Source organism: Haliotis rufescens, unplaced genomic scaffold (assembly GCF_023055435.1).
Source record: "Haliotis rufescens isolate VD_foot unplaced genomic scaffold, xgHalRufe1.0.p SCAF_21, whole genome shotgun sequence".
Classification (NCBI taxonomy): domain Eukaryota; kingdom Metazoa; phylum Mollusca; class Gastropoda; order Lepetellida; family Haliotidae; genus Haliotis; species Haliotis rufescens.
In genome coordinates, this window is record NW_025963902.1 from 14,118,412 (window position 1) to 14,141,361 (window position 22,950).

At 42.1% G+C, this 22,950-nt stretch overlaps 1 protein-coding gene across 1 annotated transcript; it reads left to right on the plus strand.

The window, feature by feature from the left end:
* The first annotated feature begins 649 nt into the window (after positions 1-649).
* LOC124153032 (THO complex subunit 6 homolog) lies at positions 650-21,424 on the plus strand. Its single transcript, XM_048401282.1, has 14 exons — positions 650-735; positions 1,732-1,847; positions 5,749-5,813; positions 6,898-6,952; positions 8,948-8,999; positions 9,227-9,264; positions 10,400-10,448; positions 13,688-13,765; positions 14,700-14,802; positions 16,654-16,706; positions 17,251-17,319; positions 18,545-18,658; positions 19,648-19,776; positions 21,073-21,424. The coding sequence occupies exons 1-14, from the start codon at positions 688-690 to the stop codon at positions 21,160-21,162; spliced, it is 1,059 nt and encodes a 352-aa protein (XP_048257239.1). The 5' UTR covers positions 650-687; the 3' UTR covers positions 21,163-21,424.
* The last annotated feature ends 1,526 nt before the right edge of the window (positions 21,425-22,950 follow it).

Below are 22,950 nucleotides of genomic sequence, written 5' to 3' on the forward strand. Positions count from 1 at the left end.
TATGGTTTTACGCCGCTTTTAGCAATATTCCAGCAACATCCCGACAGGGGACATCAGAAATAGGCTTCACACATTGTATCCATGTGGGGAATCACACCCGGGCCTTTGACGTGACGAGCGTGTGTGCGTTGTCAAATATATATCAATACCCTAGTTTAAACAGATGTCTTGATGAAACACAATATATCTTTTTTTTAAAGTCTAGAACTGGACTGAATATGGACCAGATCATAGAACATATAGTCATTTTTGTACAATCACTTTATTGTGTTAAAGGGACACGGATCTAACGCAATTCCCCGGACTGGTTGTTGCCTTTGTTATTGTTTTTTTTCCCGTGAGTACCCGGATGATACGCAACGCAACTGAGCGTGACCAGAGACTGGGCTACCGTCTGCAAGGACAGCTAAATAAACTTGGAGGCTGGAGGCAATATTTGCTTTACGCATTTTTGCATAAACACTGATTAATATTATTATATTATCTATATACACATTTATGTTCTCATGGAATCTATATGAGTATTTCATAATGTAGATTCACTAGTGAATATTTCTTAACATTACAAACTCCACTAAAACAGACAGGCATAGGTTCGAACCCATATCAATCGATATCCGACACTGTGTTAGCCTAAAGGTTTTAACATTTCACATTTACCTCCCTTACCGGAAGTTGGAGCAGCACATGTATGGCGGTAGGAATCAAAACGTAAACAACAGTATGCCGACAGAGGTGAGTTGATAGCATAAGATGTATACAAGACATTATTCCAAATATGTAAACGTGTCGTTTTCATGGACGTCTAGTAGTCAGTGATAATTAGTGTAGCTTCATCAACATGTTCTATTCAATTATCATAATTTGATAAATTTTGTTATTCTCATGTTTTGTTCTCATCAGACGGGGTCTGACCTCGTCTGTTACCATTTTCTCATTATTTATTAGGGCTGGGAAGGGGTCCAAATTTACTACCCGGGTATCCGACCATCTATTACCCGACCCCCAATTACCCGACCTTACCCGGGTATCCACTGCAGGTCTCAAGAGTTGTGAACAAAATGTTTGATTGGGAATTGTTTCCGCAGCCCTGGGCAAAACTATTAAGATACATGTATCAAACGATCAGATCATGCGTACACGGAAGTTGACTGAAGCGTTCTCTATAACTCAAACATATCAAGTCAAAAGGAATGTGTGTATCGTCAGAAAGAAATTCAAACATTGGCGACATGTAGTGTAACCACTGAGCTATAATGAGTTTTTGTCATTAGACACTATATCACATGACTAACCATGGGTCCAGTTTGTCCTTAGGGTACCCGGGTTCGACTCAGGACCCACCCGACCTGAGTACCCAGGTTACCCATCCCAGCCCATATTCATTGTTTATTTTGGTTACATTGCAGTTTATCGGGCGCTGCATACTTTTGCACCAAAAGTGATAAAAAAGGGACTCTTCTATCTGTCATTTCTTCTCAAAAATAACATTCTAAAACCTAATCAAGCTATTTTACCAAAAATGCATAACCTGTTAGTGTATATATATGTCGCGAAATCAATAGTACATTAATAATTGACTTTCACTTTGTGTGAGTTCATAGGAGTATGAACCTTCATGGAGTGAGGGCAAAACTGTGTGAACGTCAGAGCTTGCGACAACATTCGGTGCAGTGCACCGACAATGCACCGGTGAGTCGCGACATCATTAATGCTGGAAGTGTGTTTCAGGACCGGGGTTTGTCAGTGCGGCAGTTTCTCCACACAACCGTGTTCTCACAGTGCTTCTCTCCATGTGGGAAATACCTCGTGGCAGCCAACAATTATGGCCAGATCGCCGTGTTCAAGTATGTATTTATTTACCATGTTGTGGTAATTGATTGGTCAGAAATCAAGAACGTGTAGAAACTGAAAAGAGAATCGGGTTGTCACACAATCTTCATCTTAACTGATTGAATGTCATTATCATGATTATACAAATAATTAATCTTGACAAGGTCAAAATATAGAAACAAGGACCCGTTGACCCGCCCCCGAGGTGGTCTGACTAGACCAAGGCCATAGGCCTTGTTTTCGCATATGACCTCGTCAAGAGTAATTGTTTGTTTTGTTATACAATTACATACCATATAAGTTTATGAAGCCTTACAGTCCTGTTTCATTACAGAAAGCAGGGCGGTCGGGTAGCCTAGTGGTTAAAGCGTTCGCTCGTCACGCCGAAGACCCAGGTTCGATTCCTGACATGGGTACAATGTGTGAAGCCCATTTCTGGTGTCCCTCGCCATGATATTGCTGGAATATTGCTAAAAGCGGCGTAAAACCATACTCACTCACATTACAGGAAGCTAGATGCAAACTGTAAAATGTTACTACCAGACGCCATCTTTTTTTTAACAGACGGCTCATTATTCACAAAATAACTATACACATAAACAGAACATACATGAATCCTAAATGCATCCTCACATTACGCTCATCCAAATGTGGACCGCCCCTGTGGTCTAGTGGTAGAGCGTCCGCCCGGAAAACGGAAGATCAGGTGTTCGATCCCTGGCCGCGTCATACCAAAAGATGTTAAAAGATGGTACTTGTTGTTACCCTGTCTGGCGCTCAGCATTAAGGGGCTAAACCAGGACTGGTCGGCTCGGAGTCAGTATACTGTGTCTGAGTGGGATATTCATGTTAAACTGCGGCATGATATCTCAGTGAGCTAGCACTATAAATCGGCATCAGTCCGGACTAGTACAAGCAGCCGCACACACACGTACATACACGTCGCTATGTAAGTGCAATAATCTTGGACACGAGGTTAAACCCCATTTAACCTCACTTCATCCAAATGTAGCAGGGTGTACTGTCTGTACTTGTTGATTCACACATACAATCTCAGTGTTATCTCATGGCATGTTGTTTATTCACACATACAATCCCAGTGTTATTTCATGGCATGTTGTTTATTCACACATACAATCCCAGTGTTATCTCATGGCATGTTGTTTATTCACACATACAATCCCAGTGTTATCTCATGGCATGTGTTTATTCACACATACAATCCCAGTGTTATCTCATGCATGGCATGTTGTTTATTCACACATACGATCCCAGTGTTATCTCATGGCATGTGTTTATTCACACATACAATCCCAGTGTTATTTCATGGCATGTTGTTTATTCACACATGCAATCCCAGTGTTATCTCATGGCATGATGTTTATTCACACATACAATCTCAGTGTTATTTCATGGCATGTTGTTTATTCACACATGCAATCCCAGTGTTATCTCATGGCATGTTGTTTATTCACACATGCAATCCCAGTGTTATCTCATGGCATGTTGTTTATTCACACATGCAATCCCAGTGTTATCTCATGGCATGTTGTTTATTCACACATACAATCCCAGTGTTATCTCATGGCATGTTGTTTATTCACACATACAATCCCAGTGTTATCTCATGGCATGTTGTTTATTCACACATACAATCCCAGTGTTATCTCATGGCATGTTGTTTATTCACACATACAATCCCAGTGTTATCTCATGGCATGTTGTTTATTCACTCATACAATCCCAGTGTTATCTCATGGCATGTTGTTTATTCACACATACAATCTCAGTGTTATCTCATGGCATGTTGTTTATTCACTCATACAATCCCAGTGTTATCTCATGGCATGTGTTTATTCACACATACAATCCCAGTGTTATCTCATGGCATGTTGTTTATTCACTCATACAATCCCAGTGTTATCTCATGGCATGTTGTTTATTCACACATGCAATCCCAGTGTTATCTCATGGCATGTTGTTTATTCACTCATACAATCCCAGTGTTATCTCATGGCATGTGTTTATTCACACATACAATCCCAGTGTTATCTCATGGCATGTTGTTTATTCACTCATACAATCCCAGTGTTATCTCATGGCATGTTGTTTATTCACACATACAATCTCAGTGTTATCTCATGGCATGTTGTTTATTCACACATACAATCTCAGTGTTATCTCATGGCATGTTGTTTATTCACACATACAATCCCAGTGTTATCTCATGGCATGTGTTTATTCACACATACAATCCCAGTGTTATCTCATGGCATGTTGTTTATTCACACATACAATCCCAGTGTTATCTCATGGCATGTTGTTTATTCACACATACAATACCAGTGTTATCTCATGGCATGTTGTTTATTCACACATACAATCCCAGTGTTATTTCATGGCATGTTGTTTATTCACACATACAATCCCAGTGTTATCTCATGGCATGTTGTTTATTCACACATACAATCTCAATGTTATCTCATGGCATGTGTTTATTCAAACATACAATCCCAGTGTTATCTCATGGCATGTTGTTTATTCACACATACAATCCCAGTGTTATCTCATGGCATGTTGTTTATTCACACATACAATCCCAGTGTTATCTCATGGCATGTGTTTATTCACACATACAATCTCAGTGTTATCTCATGGCATGTGTTTATTCACACATACAATCCCAGTGTTATCTCATGGCATGTTGTTTATTCACACATACAATCCCAGTGTTATCTCATGGCATGTTGTTTATTCACACATACAATCTCAGTGTTATCTCATGGCATGTTGTTTATTCACACATACAATCCCAGTGTTATCTCATGGCATGTGTTTATTCACACATACAATCCCAGTGTTATCTCATGGCATGTTGTTTATTCACTCATACAATCCCAGTGTTATCTCATGGCATGTTGTTTATTCACACATGCAATCCCAGTGTTATCTCATGGCATGTTGTTTATTCACTCATACAATCCCAGTGTTATCTCATGGCATGTGTTTATTCACACATACAATCCCAGTGTTATCTCATGGCATGTTGTTTATTCACTCATACAATCCCAGTGTTATCTCATGGCATGTTGTTTATTCACACATACAATCTCAGTGTTATCTCATGGCATGTTGTTTATTCACACATACAATCTCAGTGTTATCTCATGGCATGTTGTTTATTCACACATACAATCCCAGTGTTATCTCATGGCATGTGTTTATTCACACATACAATCCCAGTGTTATCTCATGGCATGTTGTTTATTCACACATACAATCCCAGTGTTATCTCATGGCATGTTGTTTATTCACACATACAATACCAGTGTTATCTCATGGCATGTTGTTTATTCACACATACAATCCCAGTGTTATTTCATGGCATGTTGTTTATTCACACATACAATCCCAGTGTTATCTCATGGCATGTTGTTTATTCACACATACAATCTCAATGTTATCTCATGGCATGTGTTTATTCAAACATACAATCCCAGTGTTATCTCATGGCATGTTGTTTATTCACACATACAATCCCAGTGTTATCTCATGGCATGTTGTTTATTCACACATACAATCCCAGTGTTATCTCATGGCATGTGTTTATTCACACATACAATCTCAGTGTTATCTCATGGCATGTGTTTATTCACACATACAATCTCAGTGTTATCTCATGGCATGTTGTTTATTCACACATACAATCCCAGTGTTATCTCATGGCATGTTGTTTATTCACACATACAATCTCAGTGTTATCTCATGGCATGTTGTTTATTCACACATACAATCTCAGTGTTATCTCATGGCATGTGTTTATTCACACATACAATCTCAGTGTTATCTCATGGCATGTTGTTTATTCACACATACAATCCCAGTGTTATCTCATGGCATGTTACTTGTTTCCAGTTTATCCTCCAGTCTGTCGCCAGATGCTGTGGATACCTCCTACAGTCCAGTCTTCACATTCAGAGGTAGGACTACAGTGGACGTACACACTGGTCCTGACTTGGACATAAGAATTCTTTATGGTTCATGCTTATTTGACAATTTAGTTGAGTCATGGGTGGCCCAGTTATCTTAGGTGCTGTAATTCCCTATGCAGAGTTCCTTCCCTTAGATATGCCAGGAACCTATAAATTGTGAGTCCACGATTCCAAAATGTAGACTGTTTACTAGGTTTTCACCATATCCGTGCTCATGGGTTTCACCAAAGTGGTAAACGTCCCAGACCTGCATCCCTTTGGCTTTCCGCCCACATCAAGTTGACACGCCATGATATGACTGGAATACTGTACATATAGAGGAAGTTGACTGAACTCACTCACTCACTTTTGATCATTAAGATTTTAGTGGTTATTTAGGAAGGAACATATGAAAGAAATTTCATCCAGTTGTCTCATGAACATAAAATAGCTGCAGGTGTCTCAGATGACAGGCATAAAATAATAATATTATTGAGACTTTATGAAAACAACTTTTCAATTTTGTTGTATTTTATCAATAAATTTGCAATCTTGTTCAAATCAGATCTTACTCAATATGATACCTCTCTGCATGAAGATCAGAGGACACCTCCATGACATTTATCAATTTTAGTATTTTTTATGACCATCTGGATATCATTACCATGTATTTTACAATATTATTGTGACATTGTCGCTCAGTGGTAAGCATGGTAAGACATGGGCTTGTTTATCTACCTTTGTGTAGACCGTCCCTGTGGCCTTGTGGTTCAATAACCGTCAGCATCATACATCATACCAAAAGACGTTAAAAAATGGTACTTGTTGTTACCCTGCCTGATGCTCGGAGATTAAAACGAGGGCTGTTATGAGTCATTGTACAGTAGGGTAGCTATTCTATATTGATCTGTATCCAAGTGGTATCACTCCAGACTAGTATAAGCAGCCACACACACATATGATGCATGTCGGTATGTAAGTGCAATACTATTGAATACAACGTTAAACCCTATTTCACCTCACATATACCAGCTGATATACCAGTATACCTTTATGGCACAGCAGTTGATGAGTTTTGTTTTCTTGACATCAGCTAGCGAGGATGGAGCTGTGTACTGCCTTGCCTCCACGAGCACGCTCCTTATAAGGTCAGTGGAATCCTCTTCATCATCAATGTGAAAAAGGCATCAGTAACAGTTTTAATACTTTCATACCCGTGAAAATCCGGGTTAGAATAGATCTTCAGCAACCCATGCCGTAAATGGCAACTATGCTTGTCATAAGAGGCGACTAACGGGATCAGGTGGTCAGACTCGCTGACTTGGTTGATGCATGTCATCATATCCCAATTACGTAGATTGATGCTCATGATGTCAATCACTGGATTGTCTGGTCCAGGCTCGATTATTTACAGACCACCGTCATATAGCTGGAATATTGCTGAGTGCGGCGTTAAACAACAAACAAAGAAAACAAAGTTTTATAAATTCAGTGGGTTCCTTTGCTTGTCTGCATCCACTGATCTCTTGATATGCCTCTGCATAGTTTCGGCAGCCTTCTAGAGACACGTACAATATTATTAAAACTTTTCATCAGCTATTGAGGGTTTCTCAGGCATTTATCGACATCTGAATTCTGTAATTTGTAGATACAGTGGAACCCCTCCGGAAACCTTGCTTGGTGAACAATATTTACATAAAGTAAAATATATCAGATATATACTCACTGCCAAAACAAACGCAAATACCATACATGTTGGTTAATATATGAAGACTTACTCACATTCAACAGATATCAGATTGGTTCGATGCACAAACGAACATACTGGTATGTTGTGTGAACCGACGCTCATGAATCCATCACATAACACATGTGCATCATAGATCCATGACTCGGGATGCACCATTTGTCTTGTGCAGGATTAGCGTGTAAAGTTTGGAAATCATGGGCACGAGAATACAGGCACTCTGTGGTAACGCTTGACTGTTTGTTAGTTTTGTCATTAATTTGTACACATTGGAAACATTTGTTCTGTTACGTACAGTCAAGTCCCGTTAATCCGACATGGTTGGTTGCATATGATTATGTCGGATTAACGAGTATGTGGGATAAACGAAATTAAGTAGTATCAAAGTTCGGTATGGAAAATCGACTACTACACGATAGATAAGGTACAATCACGTAATTAAAAAATCAAAATGAAATATTCATATTGTTATGTTACATTGTTAGGGGAATATGTTTTCTTATCATGCAACCTCTAAAGTTTAGCACAAAACAACTGTTACGGACTGTATGACTGATTCAAATACTTTAAAAAGCATAGTCTGGAATGGAAGTCGCAAGTTTGAAACTGGTACCGCAAAGCTTAAGAAAGCTGCTTTCTAAGTGTCCAACGTTGACTTCCTGTTAGTCATTTCATTGGTCGGCCATAGTTCACGAAAGGTTGTTCTGACGTGACCTGTAATGGGATGTCCTCTGCGATAGCGAAAACTTGTATCTGATTTTAATGAGAATGAGGTAATCTAAGCATGTGATTAATCCTGTTTTCTATATTTAAAGCATTAATTGTTTATTGTTAAGCAAGTTTATCTCTGCAGCCGTTGTAATATGCAGCTACCAGCTGACTCGTCTCGCATCAAAACACGGGCTGTGTACTCGCGGGCAGTACACGGAGTACGCTGATCATTGTGTCGGATTAACAAGACTGATTCAGCAATTCGTTGTCGGATTAACAAGACTTGACTGTACATACTTCTCTGTATGTTTCTCTGGTTCACATATCTTTTGGCCATGAGTATATAATACATACAATGCTTCATATATCCGCAAAACCGGTTTCCGTTTCCGTTTCCGTTTCCGGTCATTCTCACCTCACTTTAGTTTCAGGTGAGGCAGGAGCATTGTCTCACTTTAAGCAATAACTTGATATATGTGATTTAACTGAAATAATTTACTGAAATATTTCTCACCACTATGGCATTTCAAACTGACATAAGTCAATTCAGTTATCATTCAGTGGCACTATATTTGAACGAAAAGGGGATGTAAATTTAATAATTGTGGCCTACCTGAAATACTGTGAGTGTCTTCCTGCTATATCTCTCACTAATATATTTAGTAATAATTCTCTGTTGTTCCAGTGCTGGGGAAGGAGACATCTGTGCATGGAGGTGGGCAGACATCTTGAATAAGGTATTGTGGGAAATGTATGATGCTGGGTCTTAGATAGAATTGTTGATTTGAGAACTTGTGTTAAGGTTAATGTTCATGTTATAATCTTTGTCGCAAGAAGGTGAGGGAAAAGGCACCATTGAAATAATATTTTTTGTTTGTTTGAATACAGTATTATATTCGATTTGTACTTTCAAAACTGAGATTTGAGGTAATTTGTTTGTGTCATGTATGCTCATGTGTTTCAGGCTCCTAAAATCATCTGGTCATTTTCTCTGCCCAAAAAGTAAGTGGAATCGTTTTAATCAGCAAATTTTATAGAATCATTGAAGTGAATATTAATTTCATCCCTGGCACCTATGTTCAGATCATCTTGTGATTCTATCTTTACGACAAGGGGAGCATCTTCATGTGTACTTGAACCAAATGTTTTCCCATAGACTTCTATAGTAACATTATATTTCTTTTTAAAAATAACTAAGCATTCAACAGCTATTACCTGTACGTGTGTGCACAGTTTGGCCTCAGAGCAGCAATAATAACATAAAAAATGACTAGCTTAGCCAGCTCCTTTTCCGAGTACAGGAAGCTAAACACACCACCCCCAGTTTCGCACCAAATGTCACCTACTTGAAAATAGCTGTGGTCACATTCAGCATAAGTCATCATGTTGAAAAAGACAGTACTAAATATAGAAAAACATGGTCAGTTTTAATAAATGGTTGGATGTACATTTGAAAGACATAAAAATCTTACAGAATATCCTCCAATCACAGGCTTGTCAAGTCTATTGTCTTGATTGTCAGTTATTTTTAGACCCACGTCATTTATCACATGGTGGCACGTGGTCCTGTGCACAGTGCACTGGTCATAAATCAGGTGAAGTTAAGCAATGTCGGTCGCGGAGAGTCCTTTAGATGGGTAACCATGTTTCGGCAGCTTGGCTACTGAGAGTTTCTTGGGCTTCAGTCCTTCTCACACTGAAGCACATGTAACAAATGTGGCGTCTCCTTGGGCAAGTGACTTTGTTCACCTAGCAGTGAATGGGTACCCGTTAGGATGAGATGGAAATGTGTTTAACCTTCTAGCGCTTAACAGGCAGCTTAGGTTGTATAGTCCCCAGGGAGAAGAGAATGATTCTTGAGTGCACACTGATCCCTGAGTGGTGTGGAAATATGCGCAATGTAACAGTGGTCTGTTATCTAATACTTGTGAGTACAGTGTTAAACAATAAACACCTTGTCTTCAACTACTGAGAACTTTCTTCACTGTACCAAGTGTATGTGACATGAAAGTTTTATAGTGAACGTTCATAAATGCTTCGAATGAAACTGAATTAAACTTTTATGTGTTATTGTCATATCTGTCCAAGATATATCTTCGCATCCTCTTGATAATCGTATATGCACATTTTGTTTCAGAGGAGTGTTTACAAACCCAGAAGTTAACTCCATTGTGATGGATCAGCAGGTTGGTAATCCTCAGGGCGGGGTGAGTGAGTGAGTGAGTTGGGTTTAAGAACGTGAGTAAGGTAGTTAGGTTTAATGTCACTTCTAGTCTGGTGGGTGAGGTAGTTGCAGGGATAGAAATTAACCAAGAATAATAAAATATAGCAATACCAACATCACTTCAGGTCAGGTGGGTGAGGTAGCTGGGTTTAACACTGCTTCAGGTCAGGTGGGTGAGGTAGCTGGGTTTAGCAAAACTTCAGGTCAGGTGGCTGAGGTAGCTGGGTTTAACAAAACTTCAGGTCAGATGGCTGAGGTAGCTCGGTTTAGCAAAACTTCAGGTCAGGTGGCTGAGGTAGCTGGGTTTAACACTGCTTCAGGTCAGGTGGCTAAGGTAGCTGGGTTTAGCAAAACTTCAGGTCAGGTGGCTGAGGTAGCTGGGTTTAACAAAACTTTAGGTCAGGTGGCTGAGGTAGCTAGGTTAAGCACTGTTTCAGGTCTGTTTAGTAAGGTAGTAAGGTTTAATGTTACTTCTAGTCAGGTGGTGAGGTAGCTGGGTTTAACACGACTTCAGGTCAGGTTGGTGAGGTAGCTGTGTTTAGCACTGCTTCAGGTCAGGTGGGTGAGGTAGCTGAGTTTAGCACTGCTTCAGGTCAGGTGGGTGAGGTAGCTGGGTTTAGCACGACTTCAGGTCAGGTGGGTGAGGTAGCTGGGTTTAGCACAACTTCAGGTCAGGTTGGTGAGGTAGCTGGGTTTAACACTGCTTCGGGTCAGGTGGGTGAGGTAGCTGGGTTTAGCACTGCTTCAGGTCAGGTGGGTGAGGTAGCTGGGTTTAACATCACTTCAAGTCAGGTGGGTGGGGTAGCTGGGTTTAACATCACTTCAGGTCAGGTGGGTTTAACTCTTCCCATCAAGTGAGTGAGTGAGTTGGGTTAACACTGCTTCAGATCAGATAGGTAGGTGAGTGAGTATGTTTCAAGACTACTTCAGGTAGTGGTGTAAGTGAGGTAGGTTTAATGCTCCATCGGGTCAGTTCAGGCAGTGCTCCTTCAGGTCAGTTCAGGCAGTGCTCCTTCAGGTCAGTTCAGGTAGTGCTCCTTCGGGTCAGTTCAGGCAGTTCTCCTACGGGTCAGTTCAGGCAGTGCTCCTTCGGGTCAGTTCAGGCAGTGCTCCTTCAGGTCAGTTCAGGCAGTGCTCCTTTTGGGTCAGTTCAGGCAGTGCTCCTTCGGGTCAGTTCAGGCAGTGCTCCTGCGGGTCAGTTCAGGCAGTGCTCCTTCGGGTCAGTTCAGGCAGTGCTCCTGCGGGTCAGTTCAGGCAGTGCTCCTTCGGGTCAGTTCAGGCAGTGCTCCTGCGGGTCAGTTCAGGCAGTGCTCCTTCGGGTCAGTTGAGGCAGTGCTCCTTCGCGTCAGTGCAGGCAGTGCTCCTTCGGGTCAGTTCAGGCAGTGCTCCTGCGGGTCAGTTCAGGCAGTGCTCCTTCAGGTCAGTTGAGGCAGTGCTCCTGCGGGTCAGTTCAGGCAGTGCTCCTTCGGGTCAGTTCAGGCAGTGCTCCTGCGGGTCAGTTCAGGCAGTGCTCCTTTTGGGTCAGTTCAGGCAGTTCTCCTACGGGTCAGTTCAGGCAGTGCTCCTTCGGGTCAGTTCAGGCAGTGCTCCTTCGGGTCAGTTCAGGCAGTGCTCCTTCGGGTCAGTTCAGGCAGTGCTCCTTCGGGTCAGTTCAGGCAGTGCTCCTGCGGGTCAGTTCAGGCAGTGCTCCTTCGGGTCAGTTGAGGCAGTGCTCCTTCGGGTCAGTTCAGGCAGTGCTCCTTCGCGTCAGTGCAGGCAGTGCTCCTTCGGGTCAGTTCAGGCAGTGCTCCTGCGGGTCAGTTCAGGCAGTGCTCCTTCAGGTCAGTTGAGGCAGTGCTCCTGCGGGTCAGTTCAGGCAGTGCTCCTGCGGGTCAGTTCAGGCAGTGCTCCTGCGGGTCAGTTCAGGCAGTGCTCCTGCGGGTCAGTTCAGGCAGTGCTCCTTCGGGTCAGTTCAGGCAGTGCTCCTGCGGGTCAGTTCAGGCAGTGCTCCTTCGGGTCAGTTCAGGGAGTGCTCCTTCGCGTCAGTGCAGGCAGTGCTCCTTCGGGTCAGTTGAGGCAGTGCTCCTGCGGGTCAGTTCAGGCATTGCTCCTTCAGGTCAGTTGAGGCAGTGCTCCTGCGGGTCAGTTCAGGCAGTGCTCCTTCGGGTCAGTTCAGGCAGTGCTCCTTCAGGTCAGTTCAGGCAGTTCTCCTACGGGTCAGTTCAGGCAGTGCCCCTTCGGGACAGTTCAGGGAGTGCTCCTTCGGGTCAGTTCAGGCAGTGCTCCTTCGGGTCAGTTCAGGCAGTGCTCCTTCGGGTCAGTTCAGGCAGTTCTCCTACGGGTCAGTTCAGGCAGTGCTCCTTCAGGTCAGTTGAGGCAGTGCTCCTGCGGGTCAGTTCAGGGACTGCTCCTTCAAGTCAGTTCAGGGACTGCTCCTTCAGGTCAGTTCAGGGAGTGCTCCTTCGGGTCAGTTCAGGGAGTGCTCCTTCAGGTCAGTTGAGGCAGTTCTCCTTCAGGTCAGTTCAGGGAGTGCTCCTTCAGGTCAGTTCAGGCAGTTCTCCTACGGGTCAGTTGAGGGAGTTCTCCTTCGGGTCAGTTGAGGGAGTGCTCCTTTGGGTCAGTTGAGGGAGTGCTCCTTCAGGTCAGTTCAGGGAGTGCTCCTTCAGGTCAGTTCAGGGAGTGCTCCTTCAGGTCAGTTCAGGGAGTGCTCCTTCAGGTCAGTTCAGGGAGCGGCAGTTTTCAAAATATGAGCCTGTCCATAGACCTGTGGCAAGTAGATTTCGTGACCCGTAGTTTTAAATTTGTACGGGTCCTTGTAGCCTGCAATAAATCTATGTGTCAGTTTATTTTGTCACAATAAGCTGCATGAGGGCATGTCGAAGTTAGTCAGGGCCTGCGGCTTCTAAAGTCTGTGGCAGCCTGGCAATTTATTTTACTTCTAACACTAGTGACTGAGTCCTGCTGATCTAGGACAGGCGGGTGAGTGAGTGAGTGAGTGAGTGAGTGAGTGAGTGAGTTAAGCTGCTTCAGGCCAGGTGGGTGAGATTTGCAAGATAATTATTCCCCAAGGCTTGATGTGTCACAATAGTGTGTCCCACTGTGTGAGCATCTTAGCGCGAGGTCACTGTTAGTGACGCTGTTTCTACACACTTGACATTCTGTGTGATGATGTTGTGTCGATGTACGTTGTTTGCTAATCAAGGCAAGTTGTTTGTTGTCCAGGAGACCGGGCAGAAGCTAGTTGCCGGGTGTGGTGACAACAACGTGCATGTGTGGGACATGGAGTCCGGGAATCTAGAGGTACACTGTTGGAGACCGAGGACAAAAACTGTTTCCTCACAACATATTATACTTACAACATATTCCTTATGATTTCTAAACATTGTAGATATCACTTGATCTGACAAAGCGATATCTCCTGTGGGAGCCAGTTTGGGATGATAAATTGTGATACAAGTATCTGTATGGCGATATATTGGGAGGTATCTGTATTGTTAATATTGTGATACAAGTATCTGTATGGCAATATATTGGGAGGTATCTGAATTGTGAATATTGTGATACAAGTATCTGTATGGCGATATATTGGGAGGTATCTGTATTGTTAATATTGTGATATCCCATTTTCTACGTACTAAAGTGATTATTATTCAGCATTAGTTCACAACCATTTTCTAGTCATGGAGGTAACAGCGTGAGAGAAAAATCATTGGTGACCGAACTTCTTTGTAGATTTTAGGTTAAACAATACTTGTTATTTTACCCAAAATACCAGAACACAGAAAAAATATTGCAATATGTATTGTTTGAAAAGTGTATTGTAGTATACAATATGGCATGAAGTCTTAGAATTAATGTAACTAGTTTGATAGTAAAACCCTTAACCATATATTGTGGTGTATAATTCGTACTTAAGTATGCGTCTCCCTATTCGGAGGCACAGGTTTCAGGGGACATGCCATCTTTTGTGCAATGCTCCATCAAAATGATGGCAGGAGGGTTAGTCAGGTAGCCTAGTGGTTAAAGCATTCGCTCATCACGCCAAAGACCCGGGTTCGATTCCCGACATGGGTACAATCTGTGAAGCCCATTTCTGGTGTCCCCACCCTGATATTGCTGAAATATTGCTAAAAGCGGCGTAAATCCATACTCATTCAAGTAGGTAGGAGCTAACAGAAATGTCATATAATTTTTTTAAGAACGTGGACTACTTTTTCTACATTTTGTGTTGCAGCAAACTCTGGGCGGCCATGAGGACTATGTCCATCGTGTCTGTCTGAAGAACGAGGGGCGGGAATGTCTGTCTGCATCGGAGGATGGAACTGTTAGAATGTGGGGTAGGAATGTCGGCAAATAGATTTCAGAAATATGTATGACTCTTGAGCATAGACACATTGAATAATGAATCAGTTTAGTTTTTCTCACTACTCGTGATTGTGTATCAATTGTGTGACAATTGTGTGACCAGATAAACAATTGTTTACATTCCACCTGGGAAAGGGCCTCCCTGCATAAATGTATCATTCCTTGATAAGTAAAATACTGGAATACAGTATTTGGCTACAGTTGGACTTGGAATATTTTAGGATTTTTTTATATATTTTAAAAAAAAAATGGAAATAAAAATGAAACGTGCAGCGGTGCCTGAGAACCAAGACTATTATTTTTTCTAGCCTTATATTGCGCATATTTCCACACCATTTAGCTTAGGGGCATGCTCAAAGCGCTATTATTACCCCGCTCACTGGAGCAATGTGCACTCAAGAATCATTCTCAGCTAATTGCCAAAGAAGATGCCAAATGTGTTACACATGCTTCAGTGTGGGGCAGGACTGAAGCCCTAGAAACTCTCAGCAGCCAAGCTGCCGAAACACGGTCACCCATCCAAGGACTCTCACTTGATTTGTGACCTGTGCACTGTGCAGGGGACCACAGGCCACCACATGTGCATTTTATTGTCATGTTTGAATGCCTTCAAAGAGGTCTGTCTCAGTTCTTGAATCCAGAATAGTTGGAGAATCTGGCAGGAATTTGGTGTTTACATACTTGGCAAGTAGATCAGACACAAGTCAAGTCAAGAAGGCCTCTAATCGTCCTTGTGTCACCTTCATGGAAACTTTCTCATCCCGAAAGTTCTCAAACGAGCAAGCCAGCAATGTTTGTACACAACCAGGGGCAGATAACTCTGATGCGGTTGCGACACTCAACATTTTACTGGCACTTCAATATTTTCTACCCCTGATAATTACTTCAAATGTATTTACTCATTTTCTGCAGTTTCTACAACCAGGAATATTACTTAAACATATCAAGGAGGTAGAACACTGTTCACTGTTTAGATACAGCAGTAGACATCATTGACTGAAAACCAATGGTTTATTATTTATTTTTGGTGGAAGACCATGGTGGCATCTAGGTACTGTGCAGAATTGTAGCCAAATGGGGATTTGAACATCACCAATCTCATTAAAATCAGACCTCAGTTCTCACTACCGCAAAACAAAGATCTGAGGACATCCCATTAGGGGTCACGTCAGAACGACCTTTCATCCGACCAATCAGAGCATCGCTTACCAGATTATGAAAGTGACAGTCGGAATGTGATTTCTAATCATGCAACCTCAAAAGCTTTAACTCCGAACAATAGTTACGGGTTTAACAACTGAATCCATACAATCTAGACCATCTATTAGCCATTCCAGAATGTTCTTTTTTTTAGGTTTTTAAATTTGTAATTGAGAATTTGTCAAAATATGTTTCGAAGTGTAGTCGCCAATTTGAAATTAGTGCCGTAAAGCACGAGAAAGCTGCCTTCTGATTGGTCATTCCATTGGTCAGTCAAAGTTTGCGCAAGGTCGGTCTGACGTGACCCGTAATGGGCTGTCCTCAGATCTTTGTTTAGCGGTAGCGAGAACTAAGATCTGATTTTAATGAGATTGGAACATCACTTAAGCAGATACACTTTGATGGAACTGTAATGCTGATTAATGCAGTGTTAACCATTTTAACCCAACTCACTGACTATTTCTTCACAAATAAATATCCAAAGCATACCAGTAATATTTTATCGTTGACGGGCATGGAAAAATATATATGAACATTGATGCCCAATAAAAAACTGAGAATTTTCTGTGTCATAAAACAACACTGATGATTCACAAACATTTATTTTTTTATTTCACATCCAGACCTGAGATCGCCCGGAGAGTCCGTTCACATACTGGAACCTTCCAAGCATGAGGTGAGGAGGTCTTGCATGTTGCCATGGTTACATGATTGTAGCCGTGTAGTAAGCCAGAGAAGTACAGGTGGATGTGTGACTGTTCACTGACTGTTGCCATGGTTATATGCTGTAGATGTGTTGTCATCCAGAGATGGGAAGGTTACTGTTACCATGGTTACACGGAGATATGTAGTCGACTGGAGATGGGCTAGTTGTGGGAATCTGGTCACTGACTGTTACCATGGTTACATGTTGTTGTTGTGAAGTTGGCCGGAAATGGACAGATGGATGTATGATTCTGGTCACTGACTGTTACCATGGTTACATGTTGTAGATGTGTAGTCAGCCGGAAATGGACAGATGGATGTATGACTTTGGTCACTGACTGTTACCATGGTTACTTGTTGTAGTTGTGAAGTCGGCCGGAAATGGACAGATGGATGTATGATTCTGGTCACTGACTGTTACCATGGTTACATGTTGTAGATGTGTAGTCAGCCGGAAATGGACAGATGGATGTATGACTTTGGTCACTGACTGTTACCATGGTTACATGTTGTAGATGTGTGGTCGGCCAGAGATGGGCAGATGGCTGGGCTGTGTGACGTTAGACTCCGGGGAAGACTGGATGGTAAGTTTCCATGACAATGTCAAGTACATCACCGGTGACACATATCTTGTACTGAAGCTTTTCAAGTGGATGTCCTCAACTTTGTTGTTGCCGAAAATGGAGTACAACCATACTCATTAATTATTCCATTTGGGACCGCCTCCGTTGTCTAGTGGTGGAACGTCCGGGGTTAGATCATACCAAAAGAAGTTAAAAGATGGTACTTGTTGTTACCATGTCTGGCGCCTGACATTAAGGGGCTAAAACAAGGACTGGTCGGCTCGGAGTTATTATACTGTGTCTGAGTGGTGTATTCAAGTTAAATTGCGGCATAGTATCTCAGTGGGCTAGAACTATAAATCGGCATCAGTCCGGACTAATACAAGCAGACACACACATGTATGTACGTCGCGATAAAAGTATAATAATCTTGGATGCCATTTCATCTCACCTATTACACTGGGACTTAAGAGTTGTTTGCTTGTTTTTTTCCACACTCTTTCTTTGTCATAAGATTGGTTCATGAAAGACACTGTATAGCGGGGACACAGGTGGCCCAGTCGTCTAAGGTGGTGCTATTTGCTGTGCAGAGTTATGTCCCTTTGTCATGCCCCAAACCAATGATTGTGGGTTTGAATCCAAGTTTGCCCTTGTGGGTTTCACCAAAGTGATTAACATCCGAGACTTGCATTACTTCAGGATTTTTTCCCACATGAAGCTGACACGCCATGATATAACTGGAATAATGTTGAAAAGCCTCATTAAGAGGATCTCACTGGTCACATGAACAGGTTTCCCCATCACGTCACACACGTTTGTTTGTTTGTTTGTTGTTTAACGCTACACTCAGCAACATTCCAGCTATATGACGGCAGTATGTAAATAATCAAGTCTGGCCAGGACAATCCAGTGATTGACATCATGAGCAGCGATCCACGCAATTGGGATACAGTGACATGTATCAAGCAAGTCAGCAAGCCTGACCACCCGATCCCCTCAGTCGCCTCTTACACTAAGCATAGTCGCCTTTTAGGCAAACATGGGTTGCTGAAGACCTATTCTACCCCGGACCTTCACAGGCCCCACACACATGTAGTGATTCAGACAGAGAGGGGGAGATGTGGCCTGTTTTAATCGTAGGTTTGCTATCAATTTTGTTTGTCATCATCGTGACCAGTGGGTGTTTCGTAGATAAATGTTTCATGTTTCGTTTTTTTAACCTTCCTAATTCTGGCATTGTCTCCAGGTGTGTGGCGGTGGGCCGAAGTTGGCGATGTGGCACATGAGATCTCTCCAGCCAACCACAACGTTCAACACACCGGGCGTCTGTCAGACATTTGCCCGATTTCACGATGACACAGTAAGATAACATTCCATCTAGTCATAGTTGGATTGAATACAAGTTATACATCATTGTGAACACTGACCAGTGGCAGATCCGGAGAGGGGTGGGGGCGTGGGAGGGGGTCATTGAGTATGAACACCCTTTCAGAAAACATGGCTTCTTTTTTAGTGAAGTACTGTCTACTTTACTGAGGGTAAAAATTACTTTCCCTCCCAGTCCCACTAAAACCAGGCTTGGGCAGACTGCACAAATGATTGCCAATAGTTTAAATGTCCACGTGAGAACCATCTACAGATTACAGCAATGATATCAGGTCACAAACAGCATTCCATGATTTTCATGGAAAGCATTTGGTACCATTGTCATTTATTAAGCTGCTGTCACTTTTTGGCCGTTAACATTAAATTTGGATACAGAGTGATGCACCCCCACAAAAAGTCTTTGTTATTTCAAAGGGAATTTGTCATAAACTATTTTCATGAAGTGATGTTTCATTTGCAGCTCAGTGTATAATTGTTTCACCTTTATATTTGACCATTCTCTTAAATTCTTTCAAAATACATATTTCTCCTCTGAAATTACCAGAGTTGGACTTTGTCAAGTATGTTTCTTTTATGGTGACATCATATCTTGTTCACTTTGTTAGATTTTTGTGTCCGTTAATAGTATTTATGCTGGTTGGTTGGTTTTTTGTTTAACGCCGCACTCAGCAATATTCCAACTATATGACGGCGGTTTGTAAATAATCAAATCAGGACCAGACAAACCAGTGACTGACATCATGAGCATTGATCCATGCAATTGGGATACAATGACATGCATCAACCAAGTCAGCAAGCCTAACCACCCATTCCCACCCATTAGTCGCCTCTTACGACAAGCATAGTCGCCTTTTTACGGCAAGCATTGGTTGCTGAAGGATGCCATGGCACTAAAATATCCTACTTGTGGGAGAGTTTTTTTTAGTTTACCTTTAACATGTTAAGCTGACATTCTGGTTCCAGCTGATATCGGGAGGGACTGAGCCGATGGTGAACCACTGGTTCCTGAACGGGGAGCTGAAACAGGGGGTGCCGTGTACGCCCACCAGCGTCTTCAACGTCAACATCAACCTCAACTCCGACAAGTACAAGGTGAGGCAGGATCAGGCATTATATCACAGGCTTAACATGACCTTCAAAAGCCTTGGGGTCGGGTAGCCTAGTGGTTTAAGTGTTCGCTCGTCACGCCGAAGACCCAGGTTTGATTCCTGATATGGGTACAATGTGTGAAGCCCATTTCTGGTGTCCCCCGCCATGATATTGCTGGAATACTGCTAAAAGCGGCGTAAAACCATACTCATTCACTCACTCAAAAGCCTTGGATTCAGAGTAACTCGCACCTAATATGATCATATTCAGACAGAGTTATCCCCCTTCTTACATAATGTTTCTCTGTATCATATGTATGGTTCACACGACTTTAAATATGGCAGTCTGAATTCGAAACTTTCGGTAAAAAAAGATGGCAACCATTGTATTCTGCTCTTTTAATTTATTTATTACATTTGTCGTTACTCTAATGACGTAATAATGCTTGATGATTTTTCAGCAACTCAGTGAATAAATAGTGTTAAAACATTGGTGTGTGTACTCAGATGTTTAGGTCTTGTAGTTGATCATTGCTCCAGGCGTGTTGCACCGGGTCTAACTGTTGGTGTGTTGCACCGGGTCTAACTGCTGGCTTGTTGCACCAGGTCTAACTGCTGGCTTGTTGCACCAGGTCTAACTGCTTGTGTGGTGCACCGGGTCTAACTGCTGGCTTGTTGCACCAGGTCTAACTGCTGGCTTCTTGCACCAGGTCTAACTGTTGGTGTGTTGCACCAGGTCTAACTGCTGGCTTGTTGCACCAGGTCTAACTGCTGGCTTGTTGCACCAGGTCTAACTGCTTGTGTGGTGCACCGGGTCTAACTGCTGGCTTGTTGCACCAGGTCTAACTGCTGGCTTCTTGCACCAGGTCTAACTGTTGGTGTGTTGCACCAGGTCTAACTGCTGGCTTGTTGCACCAGGTCTAACTGCTGGCTTGTTGCACCAGGTCTAACTGCTTGTGTGGTGCACCGGGTCTAACTGCTGGCATGTTGCACAAGGTCTAACTGCTGGCTTGTTGCACCAGGTCTAACTGTTGGTGTGTTGCACCAGGTCTAACTGCTGGCTTGTTGCACCAGGTCTAACTGCTGGCGTGTTGCACAAGGTCTAACTGCTGGCATGTTGCACAAGGTCTAACTGCTGGCTTGTTGCACCAGGTCTAACTGTTGGTGTGTTGCACCAGGTCTAACTGCTGGCGTGTTGCACCAGGTTTAACTGCTGGCTTGTTGCACCAGGTCTAATTGCTGGTGTGTTGCACCAGGTCTGTCTGCTGGCGTGTTTACCGCCCTCCTCCCTTGTTTCCAGGTGCTGAGTGTTGGAGGAAGCAGTGCAATGATAGACGTCTGCACCAACTTTGGCTACAAAGCTTTCTCTCTCAAGTTCAAGACATCATAGACAACATGAACAGGATATTACCAATATATTCATCCAATGTCATAAGAGGCACAAGTCTATTCCCATAACTTTTAACATTATCCACCACTATCGTGATAGTGATCAAGTACTCTGACAAGACAAATATACTGTATTCTACGTAATAAGCGCCCACAGCGATATTTGCTAATATATTGGCTAGTGAACAATCCCAATTAGCACCCCTTCTGATTAATTAATGATTACACAAGACTTATTTATTCGCATATAATACGCAGTCGTGTGTTATATGCACCCTTTATTATGGGCAATTAAATTCTGGAAAAATTTATCTGTTGTATATAAACATTTCAGGCTGTCAGCATAAACAACGAAATTTATCTTTCAAATCTTTTTTTTTCACCAAAATAATATTCTAATAAGAGTCCTCTATTTCTAATTTTGAGAGCGTCGTGGGCGCTTATTACATTGAATACGGTACTTAAAATATTTACTGTTTATGTGAAAAGTTCATATTGTTAGCTGAAAATACTGAGTTTGGCAGCCATGATGAAAGGTAGACATAATGATAAACCTGAAGCCATCAGCAGTGAATCGGGAGTCTGTCAGCACTGTTCGTGGATTTTGCAACAGTGAAAATGCATTAGTTTAATAAGCTGATCAGCCTAAGCTGAAATACTGTTCAAGGACGCATTAAGCTAGACCCACTGCCTTATCCATGTAAATTTTTGTTGTATACATTATGAATCATTTATGTGATCATAATTTCATTTTCTTGTTTCACATTTAACTGAGACCTTCTATATATTATTTGATTGGCCCAAAGAACCCTGAAATTAGATGGAAAAATTACTTAACCATACAAATTGGTCCAACTACGTTCTACAATTAGCTAAATAAAAAAACTGTTCGTAAGAAATGTTTCGGTATCGTTTCATAATATTACTTTCATGATGGTGACCTATGAGTTTGTTGAAATTATTTTGTTTTTTCCTCCCACCACCAACTTATAAAAAATAAAAGTGAAGGTAGTAAATCATTCGTGATTCATGTTGTGATGTTTTTCTTTTACATGCTTACTGTACACAAACCACAGACAATCTGTTGAGAATTCTCATATTTAATTGCAAATAAAGCTGCAATATAACATGACAATGATGACAGATATGTTTGACAATGTACAGAATGGAACAACCGTACCCACAAGGACCACCTACCACATGACAAGTCTCACCCTGCATGCCCACACCACCAGATTGTACATGCCCGCACAATCAATCCTGTGTCATTTCCAGCTCGGAACCCTTCCTGAATCACAATTCCTTGAGATCTGATATCATGTGGTAGACGATTCCCGCAGGAATCACTCCATGTGGAGAGGAAAGTCTACATGTGTGGCGTTACATCATTAACAAATCAACATTGATAAAACAAAAGATAAAATCATATTAAAATCACAATACAAAACACTATAAGTAATGTTAAATAATATCGACCACAATATACTTCAAAGATATACACAGGTGATAAAATCAATGTAAAACACACATTTCACACACTGCTCACTTGACTCCACAGAACAGCTCAAACCTGAACATAAGCAGAGTCTACAGAAGTGCATTCAATGTACTCACTCCTGAATATTTATTTTCTATGCTGTCAATGCAAATCTTCAACAAATTCCTTTACTCCCCTTACATAAACCGTTTTGATTTTGTGCCCTTTGGTTAACCCTTCCAAGACCCTCTGTTAACCCTTCCAAGACCCTCTGTTGACCCTTCCAAGACCCTGTTAACCCTTCCAAAGACC